Source organism: Pelophylax lessonae (genome assembly GCF_965119305.1).
Source record: "Pelophylax lessonae genome assembly, contig: HAP1_SCAFFOLD_341, whole genome shotgun sequence".
In the NCBI taxonomy this organism is placed as follows: domain Eukaryota; kingdom Metazoa; phylum Chordata; class Amphibia; order Anura; family Ranidae; genus Pelophylax; species Pelophylax lessonae.
In genome coordinates this window covers 65,355-78,611 of record NW_028120003.1, presented here as the reverse complement: position 1 = coordinate 78,611, position 13,257 = coordinate 65,355, and the positions used below count along the sequence as shown (strand labels likewise).

At 42.7% G+C, this 13,257-nt stretch overlaps 2 protein-coding genes across 2 annotated transcripts in view; both read right to left on the bottom strand.

Annotated features, from left to right (window-relative positions):
• Positions 1-12,548, bottom strand: part of LOC309543757 (uncharacterized protein) — a 116,222-nt gene extending 103,674 nt beyond the window's left edge. The window contains exons 1-3 of the mRNA XM_082276197.1: positions 12,448-12,548; positions 12,158-12,361; positions 9,923-10,114 (exon numbers count right to left, since the gene is read on the bottom strand). Coding sequence (XP_082132323.1) covers positions 9,923-10,114; positions 12,158-12,361; positions 12,448-12,501 — 450 coding nt within the window. The 5' untranslated portion in view covers positions 12,502-12,548. The remainder of the gene's footprint in view (positions 1-9,922; positions 10,115-12,157; positions 12,362-12,447) is intronic.
• LOC309543752 (uncharacterized protein) lies at positions 7,230-9,190 on the bottom strand (the record flags this gene model as incomplete). Its single annotated transcript, XM_082276194.1, has 2 exons — positions 7,230-8,210; positions 9,182-9,190. The coding sequence occupies 2 exons, from the start codon at positions 9,188-9,190 to the stop codon at positions 7,230-7,232; spliced, it is 990 nt and encodes a 329-aa protein (XP_082132320.1).
• Positions 12,549-13,257: the final 709 nt, after the last annotated feature.

Below are 13,257 nucleotides of genomic sequence, written 5' to 3'. Positions count from 1 at the left end.
ATGACTTGAAAAGATCAAAGGTGGATATAGCAATGGTTCAGGAGACACATTTCAGAGAGGATAAATGCCCAAGGCTAGGCAATAATTTTTTCCCTATAGTCTACCACGCAACTAACTTGGAGGCAAAGTCAAGGGGTGTATCCATCCTGATATCAAGGAGTCTGCCTTGGAAATGTAAGCAAATCTTGAATGACCCAAATGGCCGTTATTTATTTATAAAAGGGACTATACGGGAGACCGTAGTTACATTAGTCAACATGTATGTCCCAAACACAAAACAGGATGGATTCCTGGGTAAAGGGATGGATATACTCAATGAGTTTAGAGAAGGACAAGTAATAATAGGGGGAGACTTGAACATCCCTCTGATTCCATCAGAGGATACATCACGGGGAGTATCCTCAATCCCTGTTAGGGTACAAAAAAAGTTTGCCAAAATATTACAGGAAGGGCAATTAATAGACGCATGGCGTCTCAGACATCCAGGAGAAAGAGACTACTCATTTTATTCCTCCCTACATCAACAATACTCCCGCATAGATTATTTTCTAATTCCACACAGTCAACTACACGCTATAAAAGATATAAAGATAGGTTCAGTGACTTGGTCCGATCATGCCCCAATTATAATAACCTATGAGTTACCAAACAAAAGAGAAAGGAGAGAAACAACTTGGAGATTGAACGAAAGCCTTTTACAGGACCGAGAGACTATGGCAGAGGTAGAATCAGAAATAGAATTCTTTTTTCTGACTAATACCACGGAAGACTCAGATCCAGGTATAATATGGGAAACTCACAAAGCAGTCATACGCGGGATATTAATTAAACATGGGTCCAGGATCAAAAAACAACGAAATAAACAATTAAACCATTTACTCCAATCCTTACATAAAGCAGAAGCAAAACACAAGCACGCACCGACAACAGAGGGAAAGGCAGAACTTTTAAAAATAAGAAGGGATATTAATGAACTCCTATCTTTCAGAGCCAAAGCTGCAATTCAGAAAACTAAAAAAAATATCTATGAATCAGGGGACAAATGTGGAAGGCTTTTGGCAAGATCGCTTAGAGACCAAAACCTGACATCTTATATACCACATATAGTAAATGATGCAGGACAGAGATTCACCTATCCTAAACAGATAACTCAAGAATTCAAAAAGTATTATGAAACCCTATATAACTTGAAAACCCCGATAGTTCCATATACACAGTTGGAGGAATACGTACAAACTTCACAAATGTCCCAATTGTCAGAAGAAGAGAGTAAGATTCTTGAATCTCCAATTACAGCAGCGGAGATAATGGAAACTATTAAAAATATCAAAGTAGGGAAGGCACCTGGTCCTGACGGATTTACTATACACTATTATAAAAAGCTAATCCCATACCTGAAAGAATTCATGAGAGATATGTTTAACTCATGGGGTGCAGGGAATAGTATCCCCAAAGAAACCATACATGCTCATATAACGGTAATTCCCAAAGAAGGGAAAGACCCTTCTTCCTGTAAGAGCTACAGACCAATTTCATTGCTGAATACTGATTTCAAAATTTTTACAAAGATTATAGCAGTAAGATTGCAGAAACACCTGACAAAATTGATCCATCTAGATCAGGTTGGATTTGTCCCAACCCGAGAGGCAAGGGACAACACGACCAAGTTACTGAACCTAATACACATAATACATCAGAATAAGATACCAACGGTCCTGTTAAATACTGACGCAGAGAAAGCGTTCGACAGGGTTAGGTGGGAGTATATGTTTGCTGTCCTACGCTATATAGGAATAGGAGAGAAAATGTTAAAATGGATAAAACAGAGTTACTCAATTCCATCGGCTAGAGTAAAGGTAAATGGAGTTCTCTCCTCAGAATTCTTAATTGCAAATGGTACAAGACAGGGGTGCCCCCTGTCTCCACTCCTGTTCGTATTGTCACTGGAACCCTTTCTCTGCAAAATTCGCATGAATCCTGATATCTCGGGTATTAAAGTGGGGAAGGACCAATATAAAATATCAGCGTACGCGGATGATGTCTTATTCTCGATTACAAATCCAACTATATCACTTCCCAATTTGTTATATGAATTGGAGAGATACGGCATTCAATCGAATATGAAGATAAACTTTATTAAGTCCGAAACAATGGGAATAGAACTGTCAGAGGCACTTCAACAACAATTATATGTAAATTTTAAGTTGAATTGGACAAAGAAGGCCCTAAAATATCTTGGAACACGGATTACACCAAAAATAGCACAACTATTTAGCTTAAATTTCAACCCTTTACTAAAATCAATAAACCTATTATTGCAAAAATGGAAAGGGGGAATATATTCATGGATCGGCAGGTGCAATATAGTCAAAATGAGTGTATTACCAAAATTTCTATATATGTTCCAGGCACTTCCCATCCATATCCCATCTCGATTCCTGTCACAGATCGAAACCACGATAATGAATTTCATCTGGAAATCAAAACGTCCGAGAATAGGGAAAAAATATCTATTTAAATCAAAATCAGAGGGGGGCCTGGCAGTTCCGAACATGAGGAAATACTACCAAGCTATTCAACTGGGAAGAGTGATTGACTGGTGCCGTCATGGGAAATATAAGACATGGCTAAACTTAGAGCAGGCACAATGTGAGATCTTATTGAAAAGAGCTCCATGGTGCTATAAAATTATACCAGCATCCATGAAGAATCATCCTATTATAGGAAACACAATTAAAATATGCGCGAAAATATTCAAACAGGAAAAACTCATCCGGGAGAATTCCACCCTGTATCCAGTCTTGGGTAACCCCCACTTTGAGATAGGATATCAGGATAAGAAATTTAAGATATTGGCAGAGAGAGGAATATTCCAGATATCAGATTTCATCTCAGAGACAGGATGGGTAACCATGGAGGAACTAACAAGTGTCTCAGGCCATTTTGGCCTAGATTTATGGAGAGCATTTCAATTACGCCACTTTCTAGGGACGTTGCAGATGCCTTCTCAGGGGGACAAAATTGTATTACCTTTTGAAAAAATATGTAGCCAGAATGGGATTTTGGAACATACTATATCAAAATTGTACTCCCTGATAATGACATCAGCAGAACAGCGAAAACTTCCGTTCCTGAGGGAATGGGAAAGGGAAATGGGTACCACATTTTCAATAGAACAAGAAAATCAAATAATTAAGTCAGTATTTTCAACTTCAATGTGTGTGAGAATTCAAGAACTGAATTATAAGATCTTTACCAGATGGTATTATACCCCAGTTAAATTGAATAAAATTTCTGTAGCAAATACTGACCGCTGCTGGAGATGTGGAGCGGGGAGAGGGACAATGTTTCATATATTCTGGACATGCCCTGAACTAGAGGTGTTTTGGGAACAGATCTGGAGGACAATACAGAAGATTATGAAATGCAATTTTCTTAAAGAACCATCCCTCTTTCTGCTCCACGCCCCCAGTAAACCGGTGCAAAATTATAAAAAATCTATTATGCCCCATCTAGTAAATGCAGCAAAGATATGCATACCCCTTAGATGGAGAGAGACTAAGCCACCTAATATAAACATGTGGATGAGGAAAGTGGAGGAGATAAGCAGCCTGGAGAAATTGGTTCTATCAGCCCGCCAACAAACGGATAAATATGAGAAGAAATGGAAACAGTGGATAGATTATACTAATTCAGAGGAAGGCCAATCTGTAATCATAGAGCAAGAACCAGCTCATTAGCATACAGAAAATAGATAAATTAGAATAACAGAGTATTAACTATCCCTTCTGTTTGTTTTTTTTTTTTTTGTAGTTTGTCTGTTGTTAGGACCTCGGAGGAGAGGGGGGAAGGGAAAAGAGGGAAAAGATAAGGAAAAAGGGGAGATTTGGGTTCAGTTATAGAATATTATGAAAGATATTTGTCCCGAATGCGGGACATTGATGTTTTGTACACTATAATTTTGGAAGTTAACATGTATTAAATGTTTATGTAACTGAATTTAAAGAAATAAAGATATAATTTGAAAAAAAAAAAAAAAAAATTTTATAGCCTACACATCAGGATTTTGTCAGCCGAAAATTCGGAGTTGGCTATTGAAAGCACCATACTAACAAACCCGAAAATCGGCAGATCGGTCGTCGGACGAATTTTCCCTTCAGATTTTCTTATCGTGTGGACGGGCCTTAAGGCTGGATACACACTATACAACTTTTGTTGTTAGATTTACCTTCAACTATGTAGTGTAAGGGCCTGCCTGACTGCATACAAATTTAAAATGTTTAGGTTTGACCCCATATTATATGGTTTTGGTAAATCTAAAGGAAAAAAAATCTAAAGAAAATTGTATAGTGTGTATCCAGTTTAAGGCGACCCCCAGGCACTATATTTAAAGGAATTCTTTTTTTTTTTTTTTCATTTTAAGCATTAATTAAAATCATTGCTCCTTCAAAAACGATATTTTGTAAAAAAAAAAAAAAAAAATGCATTGATTGTGTCAAACATGAAAAAATAATAAAGAAAAGAAAACAGGCACACAGAAATTTCTGGTGTTGGGAGAACACCCAAATGGACGATGTTCAAGCCAAACTTATGCCCGTCCTGAACCATTTGCCCATCCCTCCTCCCTGGTTATCTCTCGCCTCGACTACTGCAACTCCCTCCTCACTGGCTTACCTTTACATAGACTATCCCCCCTTCAGTCCCTCATGAATGCTCCTGCCAGACTCCTTCACCTTACAAACCGCTCAGCATCTGCTACCCCTCTCTGCCAATCCCTCCATTGGCAGCCACTTACCCAAAAAAAATTCAATTCACAATACTAACGGTAACTTAAAAGCCATCCACAACCCGGCTCAGGCTACACCACTAACCTGGTCTCAATATGCCAACCAAATCATCCTCTTTGATCTTCCCAATATCTTCTGCTTTCTAGTTCCCTTGTCACTGCCTCCCACCTCCAGGACTTCTCCCGAGTCTCTCCTATGGAACTCCCTACCCCAATCTGTCTGACTATCTATTACTTTATCCACCTTTAGGTGTTCCCTGAAAACTCATCTCTTCAGGTAAGCCTATTCTTCCCCCACCTAACAACTGTACTTTTATTTTCTCCATCCGCCCATCCCCCGCAGTTATTACCTTTTGTATCACTTGACCCTCCCTCCTAAATTGTAAGCTCTAAAGAGCAGGACCCTCCGATTCCTCCTGTACGGAATTTTATTGTAATTGTACTATTTGCCCTAACATTGTAGAGTCTGCACAAACTGTTGGCACTTTATAAAACCTGTATAATAATAATAATAATATATGAGTGCCTAGTCCGGCCTCTGTCAGCCAGGGTTCCTCCAAAGGTTCCTAGGGGCTCCTTGTCACTTCCTTGGGCTGTATATGGAAGTGTCACCTACCAGCCGTTTCTGGATACCCAAGCTTGTCATCATTGCACCGACACACACAATTTTTTTTTTTTTCGTTCAATATATTTTTTATTCTAACTTTAATTTTAACAAGAGTCCAAAAAAAACATAAAATGGTAAAGGAAAAAATCCAATTGGTGAGGATGATCACATGTCTGGAATGTGGAGGCGGAGTCAGTAATACTTTGTGTACAATATAATACACAACATGTTACATTATTATACCAAAGTATTGTAGAAAAGATCACACCATAGAAAATGGGGGAAAGGAGAAAATAAACCCGGATATGAAGGTGACATTTGTGTACGAGGAACACCTTAACAATTACCATTATTTTATTCTCCAGGGCCTCTGCTTTCATATAATATATGTTTGGGGGTTTTATCCAATCTTCAGGCCCAAAATCTGCATTTTACCATGTGTGCAAAAATAACGCAAACACAGCTCTGGTATTTATGTCCTTCAATGTGTACTGTACTCATAAATACATGGGTGTGATCTCAGGGATTTGTATGACCCCTCCCCGACATAGGAAACTAAGCGGGTCTATGCAAAGAATATGTTGGGTGAGTGTAAAAAGCATGTGTCCAGCCGTGACAAATTCTGGCCGTATTCTAATAAACGCAGTGATTTCTATAATCGTTAGCTCCAACTAGTGGCCATAATGAGGTATTAGTTCCAAAATACCTCAATCAGGACAAATAGTTCAATACCGCATTATGGCCACTAGATGGACCCAATGATCATAGGAAATCACTGAATGAAATAAAATAAGACCAACATTTGTCATGGATGAATGAATGCTTGTCATATTTGTTCATGTATTTTATAAAAACTAAACATGTAAGTGAAGTGGTAACTATTGAGCCAATCACTTCATAAAACCACACATAATATCTCCCTTCAAAGGGAAAACAGAAATTATTTACAGGAAATCAAACAGTATAAATATTTTCCAACCAATAACCTCCACCCAGACAAGATATGTAGAAATATAAAGACAAGCGGTGTTACCTCTCTTGCTGCACTCCGCCAAGCCACCCAAACCTACACAGGAGCAAAGGAAAGAAGTTCTCACCTAGTTTATCTCCGAGTTCTCCTTCCCTTCTGTTGGAGGAAGGGAGAAGGATGGACTGAAGACAGAGAGACACGCTTCGGGGTCACCACTGGTAAGTAGAGCCTTGAAATGAAGGACATCAACTTCAGAATTTCTGTCTTGTCTGTGTAAAGTTTACTGATAAAGATATATGGGATCTCACAGCTTCTAGCTCTGTAACCCGCTATATCATTATCAGTAACCGTCACACAGACAAGCAAGACATTCTGAAGGTGATTCCTTCATTTCACGGCTCTACTTACCACTCTACACCCCAAAATTTACTCAGCCAATGAAAAGCCAACACGGGACAACACTTCATCCATGTCTTTAGTGATTTCTGATCTCCTTATCAACTTTTTCTTACATAATGAAGATCAGCCATGGAGTATATCTGAGGTGTATATCAGGGTGTGCTTCTTCCCCACATGTCCACCAACATTCATATAGAAGACATTTCCCGCAGTCATATAGAAGACATTTCTCCTGGACTATACTGTGTGATGTCCTTTTCTTCTACTTTACAGTCTGGAGACAAAGTGAGACAATCCTCTGAGGTTTTCCTCATCTCCCGTCCATCTACTAAAAATGCTTCGTCCCCACATGTCCACCAACATTCATATAGAAGACATTTCCCGCACTCAAGGCACTAATACACCTCCAGGGCTTTGTGTGGTCCCTCATGTACAGGAAGACAGGACTTCAGTGAGGTACAATTCCCTCACTCAGGATAGGAATATGGCTTCTCTCCTGTGTGCAATCTCTGATGTCTGTAAAGACTGTACTTCTGTGAAAAACATTTCCCGCACTCAGAACATGAATACGACTTCTCCCCCGTGTGAAATCTCTGATGCATGGAAAGATTTGACTTGCGTGAAAAACTTTTCCCACACTTAGGACAGGAATACGGCTTCTCACCAGTGTGCAATCTCTGATGTGTGAAAAGATTGGACTTGCTTGAAAAACATTTCCCACACTCAGAACAGGAATACGGCTTTTCCCCCGTGTGCAATACCTGATGTGTGGAAAGATGGGACTTATTTAAAAAACATTTCCCACACTCAGCACAGGAATATGGCTTCTCCCCCGTGTGAAATCTCTGATGATTGTTAAGACTAGACTTCTGTACAAAACATTTCCCACACTCAGGACAGGAATACGGCTTCTCACCAGTGTGCAATCTCTGATGTGTGGAAAGAGTGGACTTCAGTGCAAAACATTTCCTGCACTCAGAACAGGAGAATGGCTTTTCCCGCGTGTGCAATACCTGATGTGTGGAAAGATTGGACTTCTTTAAAAAACATTTGCCGCACTCAGAACAGGAATACAGCTTCTCCCCCGTGTGAAATCTCTGATGATTGTTAAGACTAGACTTCTGTACAAAACATTTCCCACACTCAGGACAGGAATACGGCTTCTCACCAGTGTGCAATCTCTGATGCGTAGAAAGATTGGACTTTGTTGAAAAACATTTCCCGCACTCAGGACAGGAATACAACTTCTCATCTGTGTGCAATCTCTGATGTGTGGAAAGATGGTACTTTGATGAAAAACATTTCCCGCACTCAGGACAGGAATACGGCTTCTCACCGGTGTGAGATCTTTTATGCACATTAAGCTTGCATTTAAAACGGAAACACTTCCCGCACTCAGTACAGGAGAACCTCTTATGTAAGGTAAGGAAGGCACTGTCCCTCACAGTCTGAGGTTCCTCAGGATAAGAGGAATACGATGGTCCGGCACCATCCCTCACAGTCTGAGGTTCCTCAGGATAAGAGGAATACGATGGTCTGGCACTGTCCCTCACAGTCTGAGGTTCTTCAGGATAAGAGGAATACGATGGTCTGTCACCGTCCCTCACAGTCTGAGGTTCCTCAGGATAAGAGTAATACGATGGTCCGGCACTGTCCCTCACGGTCTGAGGTTCCTCAGGATAAGAGGAATACGATGGTCCATCTACACTGTGTGGTGCCGCATGGACATTTGAGGTAGCCGGGTTTTCTCCTGGACTATACTGTGTGATGTCCTCATCTTTTACTTTACAGTCTGGAGACAAAGTGAGACAATCCTCTGAGGTTTTCCTCATCTCCCGTCCATCTACTAAAATATAAATACAAAGATTATTACTAGACAAGAGCAGATTGGTTCCCCTAAACCAGTACTCCGCCCACATCAGGCAGCTTTGTCTCTGAGGATCTTACAATTCCACCCTAAAAGTTACTAGTAAATGGTAGAGGGTGACTAGGTGTCCCAGGAGCCACACATCAAGTCAAGACCTGCTGTATGATAGTAAATGGCAGTCTCAGTCTGGACCTACGCTTGGTCACGCCTTGATGTGTGGGACACCTACTCACTATCTACCATTGCCTGTGCCTAGTAAATGGGTCCTCTGATCTCCTACCAGTTAATTTCTTTATTCATGGACCTTAGTCAGAGAGTGAGGAAACAACGAGAACTGTCTTTTATAGGAGTGACAGTGATGAGGGGATTATAGGACGAGTGTCCGCTCCCCCTCTATCATTCATTGCCATCTTCCCAACACAAGAAGTCCTGCACTTCCTTATTTAGTCCGTGATTTAGTCATGAATAACAGTGGGGCTGAGCCCCACCAGAGGTCAGAGAGTGAGGATGGGGGGAGAACAACTAAGATGAAGATTGGTTGTTCCTAAATACCACAATCATTAGGTTATTGACTCCTCCCTCATTATCACTTTCTGTTTAAGGTTCCAAAGTTTGAGGATGTTGTCCCATTATTATCAACATGTAAAAGTCTGTCCTCCAATCAAATCATCAATGACCAGTTGGTAGGATATGGGTGTAACATAAGAGAGTCCATATTATGTGTATATATAGCAGTGGATAGAGGGGAGAGAGCAGAAGTCAGGAGTATGTAATGTACAATATAGAGTATATAGTGCAGGGATCAGGAGTATGTAATGTACAACCTAGAGTATATAGTGCAGGGGTCAGGAGTATGTAATGTACAATATAAATTATACAGTGTATGGGTCAGAACTCATAATCTTGGTATTCAGTAATCAGTGGTGGCCTAAATGCTTACATGAGACAAGTTGCAGAGGTCCCACACCGCTGCCTCCCATCTACTAAGAGTGAATACATTGTTTCTATGTGTTTATCAGATGATGGGGGATCTAGGTGGAGCCTCCATACTGCTCTCTCCTTTACAATAAAGTCTCCTCTTACCCGGTGATGTGAGGGGCAGCTGATTGTCCATCATGACATCCTTGTAGAGATCCTTGTGTCCTTCTAAATACTCCCACTCCTCCATGGAGAAATAGACAGTGACATCCTGACACCTTATAGGAACCTGACACACACAATGATACAGTCACCATCCAGACACATCCCTTGTCTGTTACTGGATAATGTCCCAGAATTCCCAGCACCGCTCACCTCCCCTGTCAGCAGCTCCATCATCTTCTTGGTGACTTCTAGAACCTTCTGTGTGTTGTGTATTGTATGGATCAGGGATGGAGGTGGGGGGATGGTGATGGGATTCTGGATTCTCAAGGATCTTGTGGTCATATTATGAGATCTCCTTCTTGTGTCATTTTCAGTAGATTTCTTCATTATTACTGTACAGTTCTGTGTTATACAAAGATAAATATCACTCTCCCACAGGGACGTCTTATTATCGTCATGGTCCCCTGGGTAAAGTAATGTACTTGGGTCCTTACCAGCCTGCTCAAATGTATGCACATAGTCTCAAAAACGAAAGTATAAAGAGATGATAGAATTAAACATATATTTATTACTACTTTCAATATAATACATTTTAAACAATAAGAAAACATGCCTCAAATCAAAGACTAATCAACACAGAGCAAAGTACAGGGGAGTAAAAGGGCACAGTACAGGGGAGAATAGGGGCACAGTTCAGGGGAGTAGAAGGGCATGGTGCAGAGGAGAATAGGGGCACGGTACAGGGGAGAAGAGGGGCACAGTACAGGGGAGTAGAGGGGCACAGTACAGGGGAGTAGAGGGGGCACAGCACAGGGAAGAAGTACAGGGGAGAAGAGGGGCACGGTACAGAGGAGAAGAGGGGCCTGGTACAGGGGAGAAGAGGGGCATGGTACAGGGGAGAAGAGGGGCAAGGTACAAGGGAGAAGAGGGGCACGGTACAGGGGAGAAGAAGGGCACGTTACAGGGGAGAAGAATGGCACGGTACAGTGGAGAAGGAGGGCACAGTACCGGTAGAGGAAAGGCACTGTACAGGGTAGAGGGAGGGGCATCATACAGGGGAGTAGAGGGGCACCCTACAGGGGAGTAGAAGGAAATGATACAGGGGAGTAGAAGGAGGGCACATTACAAGGGAGAAAGAGGGCACATTACAAGGGAGAAAGAGGGCACATTACAAGGGAGAAAGAGGGCACGGTACAGGGGAGAAAGAGGGCACGGTACAGGGGAGAAAGAGGGCAAGGTACAGGGTAGAAAGAGGGCACGGTACAGGGGAGAAGGAGGGCACGGTATAGGGGAGTAAAGAGGCACAGGAAAAGGGGAATAGAGGGGCACGGGAAAAGGGGAGTAGAGGGGCATGGTAAAAGGGGAGTAGAGGGGAACGGTATGGTACAGAGGAGTAGAAGGGCACAGTTCAGCAGAGTAGAAGGGCACACTACAGCGGAGTAGAATTGCACAGTACAGGGGAGAAAGAGGGCACAGTACAGGGGAGAAAGAGGGCACAGTACAGGGGAGAAAGAGGGCACAGTACAGGGGAGAAGGAGGGCACAGAACAGGGGAGTAAAGGGGCACATGAAAAGGGGAATAGAGGGGCACGGTATGGTACAGTGGAGTAGAAGGGCACAGTTCAGCAGAGTAGAAGGGCACAGTAGGGGGAGTAGAAGGGCACAGTAGAGGGGAGTAGAAGGGCATAGTAGAGGGAGCTATTCTCAAAAGTGTCAGTTAGTGTCCAATATGTCCTCCACAATATCGCAGTCAGAAAGCTCTATTTGTGGGATGAAACATAAATGTTATTTTGGTACAGTGTCGCACGACTGCACAATTGTCAGTTAAAGTAACGCAGTGCCGTATAGCAAAAAAAATGGCTAGGGGGGTAAATCTTCCAGAGCTGAGATGGTTAACCAGCAAGACTGTCAGTACATGGTTCACACTGATTTTTAGGGCACTGATCATCAGTGCTGTCAATCAGTGCCTCCTCAGCAGGACTCTGAGCTGAGAGCATCTCTCTCATGCAGCTCAGAGCCTGCACTGATAGTTCCTCCTCCCTCACACAGATGGGAGAGGAGAGAGCCAATCTGCTCCTTCTCCTCCCAGCCCTCTCCTCCTGTGTGCACCATGGGAAGGGTGAACCCCAGCAGCTAAATGATCAAATTCCGCTGCTTAGCTTCACACTTCCCATGGTGCACACAGGAGGAGAGTGGGGGGAGGAGAAGGAGCAGATCGGCTCTCTCTTCTCCCATCCATGCGAGGGAGGAGGAACTGTCAGTGCAGAACCTGGCTGTATGAGAGAGATGCTCAGAGTCCTGTGGCCAGCAACCCCGCTGGGGCCCCCCGACCCTGGTAGTTCCAACACTGGTACGTACAATTTATGTATTCATAGTACCTGTGTGGATGTTCTTGTTGATAAGCAGAACATCAGAAGTCTTAAAGTAACCCCTTCATTACTCTCACCTCTCCAGTCAGCAGGCTGAGGATCTCCAGGGTGAGGTTAAATATCGTCTCATTCTGGGGAAATTCCTTCCTTGCATTCTTCACAAAACTCAAATTCTGCTGATTGTCCATCATGACATCCTTGTAGAGATCCTTGTGTCCTTCTAAATACTCCCACTCCTCCATGGAGAAATAGACAGTGACATCCTGACACCTTGTAGGAACCTGACACACACAATGATACAGTCACCATCCAGACACATCCCTTGTCTGTTACTGGATAATGTCCCAGAATTCCCAGCACTGCTCACCTCTCCTGTCAGCAGCTCTATCATCTTCTTGGTGACTTCTAGAATCTTCTGCATGTTGTGTCTCTCAGGTTTTAGGGAGTCACATGGAGGCACTGTGATGGTCATATGATCACCTGACTTCACAAGAGGAAATCTCTGTATTAAGGACCCAATAGGAATATCATGTTAGAATCCCATAATCCTCCTCACCTCTCCGGTCAGGTCTGTGTTTTATTTTCATGGGAAGGTATTGGACTGGCCAACCAGTAAGTGATGCTGCACAAACAGACCTCCTCAAAGAACAAGTCTCCTTCTTTGTTCTCTTTTGTGGCCTGCAACATATTTCTTCACCAGTGAGATGGTGAGGTGAAGGTGAGGTTACTTCACGTTCTTTAAGAAGGTCATCAAAGTAAGAGCAGGTGGCATGAGAGGACCATCAAAGATCAAGAGTCTCTATGAGCCCTAAAGCCCCCTCTTACCTCAGAGCCTTACAGCCCGACTACCCTCTCAGAGTCCCCCAAAGTCCTTCAGGCACACTATCTTCTCAGAGTTGTTCAGTCCGATTACTTCCTAAGAGGCCCCCAAAGTCCTTCAGCTACAGTTCCTCCTCAGGGGTCCCAGAGCCCTTCAGATGCAGTAAACCCTCAGAGGTCCCAGAGTCCTTTAGTCCCGCTACCTCCTCAGAGACCCCTCAGCTCCTCTCCTTCCCTCAGAGCCCTCAGTATTTTCCTCCCTCTGACACCAATGATGGAACATATTCTTCATGGCAGGCTGGAGAATGTTTTCTTCCTCCTGACCAGCAATGTAAGGGGCTCTATGCTCCATACTCCT